This window comes from Anomaloglossus baeobatrachus, chromosome 3 (genome assembly GCF_048569485.1).
Source record: "Anomaloglossus baeobatrachus isolate aAnoBae1 chromosome 3, aAnoBae1.hap1, whole genome shotgun sequence".
In the NCBI taxonomy this organism is placed as follows: domain Eukaryota; kingdom Metazoa; phylum Chordata; class Amphibia; order Anura; family Aromobatidae; genus Anomaloglossus; species Anomaloglossus baeobatrachus.
The window spans coordinates 704,090,011-704,103,928 of NC_134355.1; the positions used below are offsets into that span (position 1 = coordinate 704,090,011).

Here is a 13,918-nt window from a genome sequence, read left to right on the forward strand (position 1 = left end):
CTTGGTGTCTCAGCTGCAGCTCTGATGTTTACAAGGTCCATCATGCATTGCTGCAGCCTGTGAAACAGCACTTAGCACGCCCCTCAATTCTCCACCCAAACGTATTGCCATAGAAACAGTCCTGACAAAGATATTTGGAGATACCAGGTGTTAGAGCAGCCCAGGGTACGTACCAACCCACCTGGCAATTGCCAGATGACCAGTACACCTGTCACTGTGTTTGTTATGCAAATTTCACAACTTTTCAGCTGTCCACTGACTGTTACCAAAACCCTTTACTTTTGAAATGCAGATTGCAGCACTTCACTAGCAAAGGAGTCGGTCCCTGCTGTTACTGCTGAATGAAGCAGCCAGCTCAGTTTGTGTGAGGCGGACTAATTGTGTCTAAAGCACATGCTCAGGCAGCTGTCATTCACTCATTGTCCACACCCATCAGGAGCCCAGTCACCACTTCCTTTCATTTGGTCTGACTTCTGTGACAGAGGAGGAAGAAGAAGAATCTGCAAAACAATCCAGTGTCATGTGATCCCTGCTGAGATGCGCTCATAGAAGCTATAGGGTGTAGAATACGGTGCAGACAGGGGGAGAAGGGTGTAGAATACGGCACAGACTGGGAGAGAAGAGTGTAGAATACGGTACAGACTGAGGGAGAAGGGTGTAGAATACGGCACTGACTAAGGGAGAAGGGTGTAGAATACGGCACAGACTGGGGGAGAAGGGTGTAGAATACGGTACAGACTGAGGGAGAAGGGTGTAGAATACGGCACTGACTGAGGGAGAAGGGTGTAGAATACGGCACTGACTGGTGGAGAAGGGTGTAGAATACGGCACAGACTGGGGGAGAAGGTTGTAGAATACGGCACAGACTGGGGGAAAAGGGTGTATAATACGGCCCAGACTGGGGGAGAAGGGTGTAGAATACGGCACTGACTGAGGGAGAAAGGGTGTAGAATACGGCACAGACTGGGGGAGAAGGGTGTAGAATACGGCACAGACTGGGGGAGAAGGGTGTAGAATACGGCACAGACTGGGGGAGAAGGGTGTAGAATACGGCACAGACTGGGGGAGAAGGGTGTAGAATACGGCACAGACTGGGGGAGAAGGGTGTAGAATACGGCACAGACTGGGGGAGAAGGGTGTAGCATACGGTACAGACTGAGGGAGAAGGGTGTAGAATACGGCACTGACTGGGGAGAAGGGTGTAGAATACGGCACAGACTGGGGGAGAAGGGTGTAGAATACGGCACAGACAGAGGGAGAATGATGTAGAATCCGACAGACTGGGGGAGAAGGGTGTAGAATACGGCACAGACTGGGGGAGAAGGGTGTAGAATACGGCACAGACTGGGGGAGAAGGGTGTAGAATACGGCACAGACTGGGGGAGAAGGGTGTAGAATACGGCACAGACTGGGGGAGAAGGGTGTGGAATAAGGCACAGACTGGGGGAGAAGGGTGTAGAATACGGCACAGACTGGGAGAGAAGGGTGTAGAATACGGCACAGACTGGGAGAGAAGGGTGTAGAATACGGCACAGACTGGGGGAGAAGGGTGTAGAATACAGCACAGACAGAGGGAGAATGATGTAGAATACGACAGACTGGGGGAGAAGGGTGTAGAATATGACACAGACCGGGGGAGAAGGGTGTAGAATACGGCACAGACTGAGGGAGAAGGGTGTAGAATACGGCACAGACTGAGGGAGAAGGGTGTAGAATACGGCACAGACTGGGGGAGAAGGGTGTAGAATACGGCACAGACTGGGGGAGAAGGGTGTAGAATACAGCACAGACAGAGGGAGAAGGGTGTAGAATACGGTACAGACTGGGGGAGAAGGGTGTAGAATACGGTACAGACTGGGGGAGAAGGGTGTAGAATACAGCACAGACAGAGGGAGAATGATGTAGAATACGACAGACTGGGGGAGAAGGGTGTAGAATACGGCACAGACTGGGGGAGAAGGGTGTAGAATATGGCACAGACTGGGGGAGAAGGGTGTAGAATATGAAACAGACTGGGGGAGAAGGGTGTAGAATACGGCACAGACTGGGGGAGAAGGGTGTAGAATACGGCACAGACAAAAAGACAACCATCTACAATATGGATGTGATATCACCACTAGAAAGACAAAGTGTGTCCCCGGCTCAGATAAAGTCAGAGTTCCTGATCCCTCCATTCCTATCCTCTCCCGCTATAGGCAGGGCAGACCTGATAAGCCACTGCTAGATTGCTGATTTCATTGGGATGTGACACTATTGATGCTGAAGGTGGACGTCTCCTCGCAGCCCAGTGGGATCAGGACCATGTCACCCGGCGGACTGTATATCAGACAAAAACTCACCCGCTCATAGAACTCCCCCGTAATCAGGGCGGCAGTGACTCTCCCGATCAGCTCCGGATCCAGCAGCAGCTGCTCCTGACCCATGCACAGTCTGGCAGCTTTGGCGGGGAGTCCTGCGCGCAGGTAAAGACTGACAGCAGCTACGTAGTCGCCCTCCTGCTCCCGCACCTCTCCTGCTTTCTCCTCCTGATGGCTGTCTGCAAGGTACTGCAAGTAGCTGCGCTTCAGGTTCTCCAGCTCCGGATGACCCTGAGATAGGAGAAAAACAGCAATGTTATCTACGCACATCCCACCTGACCTAGAGGGGTGTGTATATATATATATATATATATATATATATATATATATATATATATATATATATATATATATAATGCACACACACACACACACACACACACACACACACACACAGTGCCACCCCAACCTAGAGGTGTGTGCGTAGAGAAAAACCTGCAGATGTGTCTGTATAGAGTGCGGAGGGAAAAACCTGCAGATGTGTCTGTATAGAGTGCGGAGGGAAAAACCTGCAGATGTGTCTGTATAGAGAGCGGAGGGAAAAACCTGCAGATGTGTCTGTATAGAGAGCGGAGGAAAAAACCTGCAGATGTGTCTGTATAGAGAGTGGAGGGAAAAACCTGCAGATGTGTCTGTATAAAGAGCGGGGGGAAACTAAGGGTTTACACTGTATATATACAGTTAGGTCCAGAAATATTTGGACAGTGACACAATTTTCGCGAGTTGGGCTCTGCATGCCACCACATTGGATTTGAAATGAAACCTCTACAACAGAATTCAAGTGCAGATTGTAACGTTTAATTTGAAGGTTTGAACAAAAATATCTGATAGAAATTGTAGGAATTGTCACATTTCTTTACAAACACTCCACATTTTAGGAGGTCAAAAGTAATTGGACAAATAAACCAAACCCAAACAAAATATTTTTATTTTCAATATTTTGTTGCGAATCCTTTGGAGGCAATCACTGCCTTAAGTCTGGAATCCATGGACATCACCAAACGCTGGGTTTCCTCCTTCTTAATGCTTTGCCAGGCCTTTACAGCCGCAGCCTTCAGGTCTTGCTTGTTTGTGGGTCTTTCCGCCTTAAGTCTGGATTTGAGCAAGTGAAATGCATGCTCAATTGGGTTAAGATCTGGTGATTGACTTGGCCATTGCAGAATGTTCCACTTTTTTGCACTCATGAACTCCTGGGTAGCTTTGGCTGTATGCTTGGGGTCATTGTCCATCTGTACTATGAAGCGCCGTCCGATCAACTTTGCGGCATTTGGCTGAATCTGGGCTGAAAGTATATCCCGGTACACTTCAGAATTCATCCAGCTACTCTTTTCTGCTGTTATGTCATCAATAAACACAAGTGACCCAGTGCCATTGAAAGCCATGCATGCCCATGCCATCACGTTGCCTCCACCATGTTTTACAGAGGATGTGGTGTGCCTTGGATCATGTGCCGTTCCCTTTCTTCTCCACACTTTTTTCTTCCCATCATTCTGGTACAGGTTGATCTTTGTCTCATCTGTCCATAGAATACTTTTCCAGAACTGAGCTGGCTTCATGGGGTGATTTTCAGCAAATGTAACTCTGGCCTGTCTATTTTTGGAATTGATGAATGGTTTGCATCTAGATGTGAACCCTTTGTATTTACTTTCATGGAGTCTTCTCTTTACTGGTGACTTAGAGACAGATACACCTACTTCACTGAGAGTGTTCTGGACTTCAGTTGATGTTGTGAACGGGTTCTTCTTCACCAAAGAAAGTATGCGGCGATCATCCACCACTGTTGTCATCCGTGGACGCCCAGGCCTTTTTGAGTTCCCAAGCTCACCAGTCAATTCCTTTTTTCTCAGAATGTACCCGACTGTTGATTTTGCTACTCCAAGCATGTCTGCTATCTCTCTGATGGATTTTTTCTTTTTTTTCAGCCTCAGGATGTTTTGCTTCACCTCAATTGAGAGTTCCTTAGACCGCATGTTGTCTGGTCACAGCAACAGCTTCCAAATGCAAAACCACACACCTGTAATCAACCCCAGTCCTTTTAACTACTTCATTGATTACAGGTTAACGAGGGAGACGCCTTCAGAGTTAATTGCAGCCCTTAGAGTCCCTTGTCCAATTACTTTTGGTCCCTTGAAAAAGAGGAGGCTATGCATTACAGAGCTATGATTCCTAAACCCTTTCTCCGATTTGGATGTGAAAACTCTCATATTGCAGCTGGGAGTGTGCACTTTCAGCCCATATTATATATATATAATTGTATTTCTGAACATGTTTTTGTAAACAGCCAAAATAACAAAACTTGTGTCACTGTCCAAATATTTCTGGCCCTGACTGTATACACACACACACAGGGCCGCTCTGACCTAGAGGTGTATATATACATTACACTATACGCGTGCGCGCGCACGCACACACACACACACACACACACACACACACACACACACACACACACACACACACACACACACACACACACACACACCCCTGACTTAGGCTACTTTCACACATCAGTTTTCTGCATTCAGGTACAATCCTTTTTTTTCCTGATCCAACGGATCTGGCAAAAAATGTAAAAACCGTATCCACCGGATCTGTTTTTTAACGGATCCGTTATGCCGGATGCGTAAAAAACAGGATCCATTGGATCAGTTTTGCATCCGTTTTTGCATCCGGTTTGTCCGTTTTTTTTGCTGGATCCGTTTTTTTCAAAACATTGGAGCATGCGCAGTTTACAAAATCGGATCTGGCAGCCACATCCGTTTTTTGCCGCATTGCGCTTGATCCGGCGTCCATTGTAAAACACGCAGGAAAAAAACGTTGCAAGATATGTTGCCTCCAGCCACTGCTTTAATTAATTTTGCCGCATCCGGAAAAAAACGGATGCAACGCAAAGCCATCAGGCACAATCCGGTAACAATGCAAATCTATGGGGATAAAACGGATGCGGTACCGGATCCGTTTTACCCGTTTTTTTCCGGATTGTGCCTGATGGAAAAAACCTGATGTGTGAAAGTAGCCTAAAGGGTACTTTACATGCTGCGATATCGCCAGCGATCTCGTTAGCGATGTGAAATTCTAGATCTCACGTGCGATCTTTCGAGGTCGCACATAGGTCATTTTATGCATGTGCGATCTCAAAAGATCGCACTTGCGATCTAGAATTTCACATCGCTAACGAGATTGCTAGCGATGTCGCAGCGTGTAAAGTACCCTTTAGGCTACGTTGACACATCAGTTTTTTGGCATTAGGCACAATCCGGCGTGTGCCTGATCCAACGGATCCAGTGCAGAATATGCAAAAACGGATGCGCTGGATCCGGTTTTTTTACGGAACCGGTATTCTGGATCAGTCAAAAAACGGATCCAGCGCATCCGTTTTTGCATCCGTTTCATCCGGGTTTTTTTGCCGGATCCGTTTTTACAATAACTTGGAGCATGCACAGTTTAAAAAAACGGATCCGGTGGTTGCATCCTTTTTTTTTTTTTTTAAACATCTTTTTATTGAATTTTAACCGAATTTCTTTTACAATCTGCTCTTATACAAAGAGCATTTCATTGATGACATTATAATCAAAACAGTCCCGCCCACCCCTCCCCCCGCTCTGCGTGCGACCAGAAGCAACTTAAAATGGTAACTTATGTAATTGGTATGTGTCCATTGAGCAGTTCAAGAAGGTACCAAGAGGTCTGTCCAAACTGAGATTTAAGTCTATCCTTAAGCACTGTAGCCAAGTTAGGTATAAATAAAGACCATGTTTCAGAGAAACGCTTCGTCAGCTTCTCCTTATTCGACAGTGCATCCAGCCAGTCCATTTTGAATATGAACATTAGTTTCGTTTGGATAAACGCTAGAGAGGGTGCTTCAGGATTTACCCAGAGATGTAGGATACTTTTCCTAGTGGCCGAGGCCCAAATAGTTAACATTGCCCTGGTACCTCTCGGAAGACTTTGTTGAGCCTCCTCCAACATGTTAACAATGGCCCACGGTGGTGTCAGAGCAAAGTGAATATTGTATGTGTTTTGTAAGACTGAGTGAACGCTTCTCCATACTCCCTGTATCTGAACACAGTCCCATAAGTGGTGAAACATGTCAGTGTCTCTTATGCCACATTTAGAACAAGAGTATAAGGCATTTGTGTCCATTTTTGATTGAATTTTTGGAGTAATGTATGCTCTATGTAGAATCATCAAGGCCATATCTGTGTAGCTACTGGACGACAGAAATTTACGTTGCAACAGCGTGGCTTGTAAAAAATCCTTTACCTGGAACTCTGGCATGTCTACCTTCCATTTTGCTGGACCTGTTGTTTTCCCCTCCCATGTCCAAACTGTACGCAACATTGAATAAACCTGACTAGTCGAGGACGCCTGGCTTCTTGCCTTCCTAAGAAAGTTATCCACACTTCCTCCAAGATCTCCCTTTGGCTTGTCAACAAGATATTTTTGTGCCAAGCTACGCGCCTGAAGAAAAAGAAAAGGCTGACCCACAAAAGCTGGCAATCGGTGTGCCGCCTTCTCGTAAGAAAGCAACGACCAATCAGGCTCCATTAGATCTGCAGCATAAGCATAACCCTGCATTGACAATGTTTCATAAATCCTCGGAGGGCGACCCTGGAGGAATCTCGGATTTCCAACAAAGGGTTGAAATGGGGAACTTGAAGTGTTAGTTTTACCAAGTTTCCTCACCTTCCTCCACGTTTGTATAGTATGCCATAGTGTTGGATGATCCCTAACCTCACTCGGTATTTCCTCGTTCCCTAAATGCAGCAATGCTGGTAACGAGACTTGTGAACATAGCTGTTGTTCCAATTGTACATTGGCAAAGTGAGATACTCCTCGCACCCAGTCCACCACATATCTAACATTTGCTGCTAGATTATATCTGCCCAGATCTGGAAGATTTATGCCCCCTGCCCCTTTTGGTAATTGAAGCTTGATTAAGCTGATCCTAGTTCGCCCCTTGTGCCCCCAAATGAATTTTCCAAAGGATGAATTTAGTAGCTTAAGATCTGATTTGCCTAGAAGCAACGGGAGAGTCTGAAATAAGAACATTATTTTGGGGAATGCTACCATTTTAATTAAGTGACATCGGCCCGAAAAGGATATTTTCAGATGTTTCCAAGATTGGAGTAGATGTATTAATGAATTTATAAGAGGCTTATAATTAATTTGATATAGTAACAAGGGGTTTGCTGGGAGCTGAATCCCCAAATATTTAATGGACCTGGTACACCACTGGAAGGGAAATAAGTTCTTATCAATTTTACCCGATTTGTACATTGCCAATGCCTCGGTTTTTTTGTAATTTACCCTGAAGCCTGAGGCCTTTCCAAAATTATTCAATGTGTTCATTATCTCTGGAATCACTTGAGAGGGATTGGCAATAAACAATAAAATATCATCGGCAAAAGCCAAAAGTTTAATTGTTGTCCCACCGACTCTCATGCCCTGAAACATTGCTAAATTATGTAGGGTCCTCAACATTGGGTCCAGAGCCAAATTAAACAATAAAGGTGACAAGGGACACCCCTGCCTCGTTCCCCTCTGTACCTCAAATGGCTCAGAGAATGTATTATTTATAGATAGTCTGGATTTGGGGTCTGTGTATATCATCTTGACTGCTTCGCAAAACCAGGATCCCGCCTGGCGACATGCCAAAAGATTATGTAAATAGGCCCAAGAGACCCTGTCAAAGGCCTTGTCCGCATCAAGGCTAACTACTATATGCTTGGTACATCCATGCTTCCTGCTATAAGAGATAGCCCCAATAGCCGTCCTGATGTTATAGGTGGTGGATTTCCCGTGCACGAATCCCGTTTGGAAGGGCAGAATAAGATCTGGAATCACTTGTTGTAATCTACCAGCTAGTATTTTAGTAAAGATTTTAAAATCAGAGTTGAGTAATGAGATGGGTCTGTATCCCTCCACCTGTAGCGGGTCTGCGTCCCTCCACCTGTAGCGGGTCTGCGTCCCTCCACCTGTAGCGGGTCTGCGTCCCTCCACCTGTAGCGGGTCTGCGTCCCTCCACCTGTAGCGGGTCTGCGTCCCTCCACCTGTAGCGGGTCTGCGTCCCTCCACCTGTAGCGGGTCTGCGTCCCTCCACCTGTAGCGGGTCTGCGTCCCTCCACCTGTAGCGGGTCTGCGTCCCTCCACCTGTAGCGGGTCTGCGTCCCTCCACCTGTAGCGGGTCTGCGTCCCTCCACCTGTAGCGGGTCTGCGTCCCTCCACCTGTAGCGGGTCTGCGTCCCTCCACCTGTAGTGGGTCTGTATCCCTCCACCTGTAGTGGGTCTGTATCCCTCCACCTGTAGTGGGTCTGTGTCCCTCCACCTGTAGCCGGTCTGCATCCCTCCACCTGTAGCGGGTCTGTATCCCTCCACCTGTAGTGGGTCTGTGTCCCTCCACCTGTAGTGGGTCTGTATCCCTCCACCTGTAGTGGGTCTGTATCCCTCCACCTGTAGTGGGTCTGTATCCCTCCACCTGTAGTGGGTCTGTGTCCCTCCACCTGTAGTGGGTCTGTGTCCCTCCACCTGTAGTGGGTCTGTGTCCCTCCACCTGTAGTGGGTCTGTATCCCTCCACCTGTAGTGGGTCTGTGTCCCTCCACCTGTAGTGGGTCTGTATCCCTCCACCTGTAGTGGGTCTGTATCCCTCCACCTGTAGTGGGTCTGTGTCCCTCCACCTGTAGTGGGTCTGTATCCCTCCACCTGTAGTGGGTCTGTATCCCTCCACCTGTAGCGGGTCTGTATCCCTCCACCTGTAGTGGGTCTGTGTCCCTCCACCTGTAGTGGGTCTGTGTCCCTCCACCTGTAGTGGGTCTGTATCCCTCCACCTGTAGTGGGTCTGTGTCCCTCCACCTGTAGTGGGTCTGCGTCCCTCCACCTGTAGTGGGTCTGTGTCCCTCCACCTGTAGTGGGTCTGTGTCCGTCCACCTGTAGTGGGTCTGTATCCCTCCACCTGTAGTGGGTCTGTGTCCCTCCACCTGTAGCGGGTCTGTGTCCGTCCACCTGTAGCGGGTCTGTATCCCTCCACCTGTAGCGGGTCTGTATCCCTCCACCTGTAGCGGGTCTGTATCCCTCCACCTGTAGTGGGTCTGTATCCCTCCACCTGTAGTGGGTCTGTGTCCCTCCACCTGTAGTGGGTCTGCGTCCCTCCACCTGTAGTGGGTCTGCGTCCCTCCACCTGTAGTGGGTCTGCATCCCTCCACCTGTAGTGGGTCTGCATCCCTCCACCTGTAGTGGGTCTGTATCCCTCCACCTGTAGTGGGTCTGTATCCCTCCACCTGTAGTGGGTCTGTATCCCTCCACCTGTAGTGGGTCTGTATCCCTCCACCTGTAGTGGGTCTGTATCCCTCCACCTGTAGCGGGTCTGTATCCCTCCACCTGTAGCGGGTCTGTATCCCTCCACCTGTAGCGGGTCTGTATCCCTCCACCTGTAGCGGGTCTGTATCCCTCCACCTGTAGTGCGTCTGTATCCCTCCACCTGTAGTGGGTCTGTATCCCTCCACCTGTAGTGGGTCTGTATCCCTCCACCTGTAGTGGGTCTGTATCCCTCCACCTGTAGTGGGTCTGTATCCCTCCACCTGTAGCGGGTCTGTATCCCTCCACCTGTAGCGGGTCTGTATCCCTCCACCTGTAGCGGGTCTGTATCCCTCCACCTGTAGCGGGTCTGTATCCCTCCACCTGTAGCGGGTCTGTATCCCTCCACCTGTAGCGGGTCTGTATCCCTCCACCTGTAGCGGGTCTGTATCCCTCCACCTGTAGCGGGTCTGTATCCCTCCACCTGTAGCGGGTCTGTATCCCTCCACCTGTAGCGGGTCTGTATCTCTCCACCTGTAGTGGGTCTGTATCCCTCCACCTGTAGTGGGTCTGTATCCCTCCACCTGTAGCGGGTCTGTATCCCTCCACCTGTAGCGGGTCTGTATCCCTCCACCTGTAGTGGGTCTGTATCCCTCCACCTGTAGCGGGTCTGTGTCCCTCCACCTGTAGTGGGTCTGTGTCCCTCCACCTGTAGCGGGTCTGTATCCCTCCACCTGTAGCGGGTCTGTATCCCTCCACCTGTAGTGGGTCTGTGTCCCTCCACCTGTAGTGGGTCTGTATCCCTCCACCTGTAGTGGGTCTGTGTCCCTCCACCTGTAGTGGGTCTGTATCCCTCCACCTATAGTGGGTCTGTATCCCTCCACCTGTAGTGGGTCTGTATCCCTCCACCTGTAGTGGGTCTGTATCCCTCCACCTGTAGTGGGTCTGTATCCCTCCACCTGTAGTGGGTCTGTATCCCTCCACCTGTAGCGGGTCTGTATCCCTCCACCTGTAGCGGGTCTGTATCCCTCCACCTGTAGCGGGTCTGTATCCCTCCACCTGTAGCGGGTCTGTATCCCTCCACCTGTAGTGGGTCTGTATCCCTCCACCTGTAGTGGGTCTGTATCCCTCCGCCTGTAGTGGGCCTGTGTCCCTCCACCTGTAGTGGGTCTGTATCCCTCCACCTGTAGTGGGTCTGTATCCCTCCACCTGTAGTGGGTCTTTTCCTGGCTTAGGTAATACTATAATGTTTGCCTCATTGAACCTGTCGGGAATTATTCTATCTGTGACTATCTTATTATACACTGCACATAGATGAGGACCGATAGAGGCTCCCAAGATCTTATAATATTCGTTACTAAATCCGTCGGGCCCTGGGCTTTTGGCTAGTTTAAGAGTGCCAATAGTTTTTACTATTTCTGAAATATTTATAGGGGCGTTTAGTACTACTCTTTGTTCCTCTGTCAAGATGGGCGCTATGGTACCATGGATAAAATCAGCTTCCCCGCCAACCTCCCTCGGTTCCGCCTCATACAGCGAGCCACAGAATGCCCTGAACTCCTCCACTATTTCCTCATCTTTTGTTACCATGGCACCATCTTTCTTTTTAATTTTGTGGATTCTAGTGGTGGTTCTAAAGGGTTTGGTTAGAGAAGCTAGTAATTTCCCAGGCTTGTTGCCCCATTTAAAGTATTTATGTTTCTGGTAGTCCAGGTTACTAAGTGCCATCTCATGGGCCAAGGTGTCCGCCGCCTCCTTGGCCTCTAAGAAATGTTGTTTTGTCGCATCCGTGTTGTTATTTGTAAAATCTTTATATGCCTGCGTGAGAAGTTTTTGTGCTGATATAGTTTGTTCCAGGAGCTTTTTTCTCTTATGGCTAACATATGATATTATCTGACCTCTTACTACTGCCTTGGAGGCAGCCCAATACAAACCAGCGTCCCCACTATGCTCGTGATTATCCTTCTCATAAAAGCTCCAGTAGTTTTGTAAAGAAGCTTTGAAATCCTCAGATTGATATAAATATGAAGGAAACCTCCACCTTCTTTCCCGTAGTATTGTGGTAGATAATAAATTAAAAGTAACCGGTGCATGATCCGAAATACAGATGTCTAGGATGTTGGAGGAAAGTAAATGTGGCGTCAGTGCTGGGCTTAGTAGCCAATAGTCAATCCGTGTATGTAAGTCATGGACATGTGAATAAAATGTATAATCTTTATCTATTGGGTGCTGCATGCGCCATGTGTCTATTAGTCCCAATTGATTGACGAGATATTGCAAACCACTATGGAGCGCCAATAGAGGAGATGGCTGGGGACTTGTCTAAAATTCCATCATGAGCCTCATTGAAATCTCCACCTACAATTAAATTAGTCATATCCCAACCTGTGATACTTTCGATCAATCTGGCTCTGAACTGTGGATCAGGAATATTTGGTGCATATATGTTTGCTAAGTTGTAGATAGTGCCCTCTATCTTCACTTTCACCAATAATAATCTCCCCATAGGGTCCTCTGAAACCTCCAGAACTTCATGACTAATATGCTTATTGATCAATATAGCTACCCCTCTTTGTTTTCTCGTAAATGACGCTTCTGCGCATACAGCATATTTTCTGCTGTGAAGAAATGGGTGATTGCCCTTCATCCAGTGTGTTTCCTGTAAGACAATATGGCAATTTAAACGATGTAGATAATTTAAAACTTTTTTCCTCTTAATAGGAGAGTTTAACCCGTTAACATTCCAGGAGCACCAATACAGCGATTTAATCGTGGACACATTTGTGCTCTCTGTGTTAGTCATTTATCCTATTCCAGAAGGAGGAATTAATTGTAAAATTATAAACAACCTATTTGGGTTCCCTCGTCCATCCCAGCGAGTAAACGCGACAACCCATATGAGAGCTAAACTAAAGGTACGCACGCAGAGCCCCCTAACCCCTTCCCATCTAAACAAAAACCTTAATCTAATGGCAATGTCACCTGCCTCTCCGGCAGTCCTGACACTGAAAAAAAAAGGAAAAACAGAATGAACATCAGAACTGTAGCACAGTGACGTCTCCGATTTAAGTGTCTGTGTTGACTGCTGGCGAAGCTCCATTTTCCTGAAGAAGGTAATTTAAAGCCAACTTAGGATCTTCAAAAGTCCAATTCTTTCCCCCTGTAGTGAAGCGTAGAACAGCAGGATACAGTAGACTGAAGCGAATATTTTTTTCCGCCAATAGTTTGCATACTGGATTGAAGGCTTTGCGTCTTGTTGTCAAGGCTGCTGAGAAATCTTGGAACAAAAGCAGTTTAGAGTTATTGTAGGTAAGTGAGCGATTTTTTCTAAATGCTGTCAGCAATCTGATCTTGTCTTGGAAGTCCAGGACCTTAAAAATTACTTGTCTGGGTCTGACCTCTCCATCATTTCGAGGTGGGCCCACTCTGTGGGCCCTTTCAATAGCAATTGGCCCCGACTTTAGATCCAATTTCAAAGCTCCTGGTAGCCATTCTGAAGTGAGTTTCAGTAGATCAGCTTGCCGAACCGATTCAGGGACGCCCACCAACCTTAAATTATTGCGTCTGGTCCTGTTTTCAAGATCATCTACCTTGTCCAGCAATACAGCAATGTCCTTATTCCTGCTCTCCAGCATCTCTGAAATTTCCTTTACAGACTCCTCCATGTCAGAGACCCTCTGCTCCACATCTGTTAGCCTTGAACCCTGGGCATTAACTTGGGTGACTATAACGTCTAATGAAGACTGGAAGGCTGCCAGCCGCCCATCAATCACCGGCATCAGGAGATCCGTGATGGCCTTAGCAGTGTCCTGGGGTGGGTCTGTAGTTGCTTCAGGGGAAGCCCCTGGTGATGGGGGTGCATTTTGGTTTCGTCTTTGCGGTCTAATTCCTTTACTTGGTTGTGTGGCATTGCTCTTACCCACAAATTTATCCATAGTAAGAACTGTAAATATGGAGCTTCTTTAGAGACTGTGGTGACGTCACAATAACATAAGCTTAATTACATCTGTGTGGTAAACTTGGCTGTTTCACAATTATTTCCACGCTGTGTATGAGAGTGTATAGATGTTACTTGAAAAAGACCAGCCAGAAGGGCAGGAGGCAGGCCAGATGACTGATCCCACTTCTTTTTGTTTTTCACCCTCTTCTATACTGTCAGTGCTGGTGAAGTGGTGAAGTATGGGTTAATCAAGTTGAGCTGTGATGCACTTCAGGCTTATCTGCCTCTGTTTACTGTTGCAGATTACAGGCCTTGTGCAGCAGCCAT

At 47.7% G+C, this 13,918-nt stretch overlaps 1 protein-coding gene across 1 annotated transcript in view; it reads right to left on the bottom strand.

Annotated features, from left to right (window-relative positions):
- The window catches only part of IFT172 (intraflagellar transport 172), a 192,286-nt gene that overhangs the window by 65,194 nt on the left and 113,174 nt on the right, over positions 1 to 13,918 (bottom strand). The window contains 1 exon segment of the mRNA XM_075341695.1: positions 2,340 to 2,588. Within this exon segment, the coding sequence (XP_075197810.1) occupies positions 2,340 to 2,588 (249 nt within the window).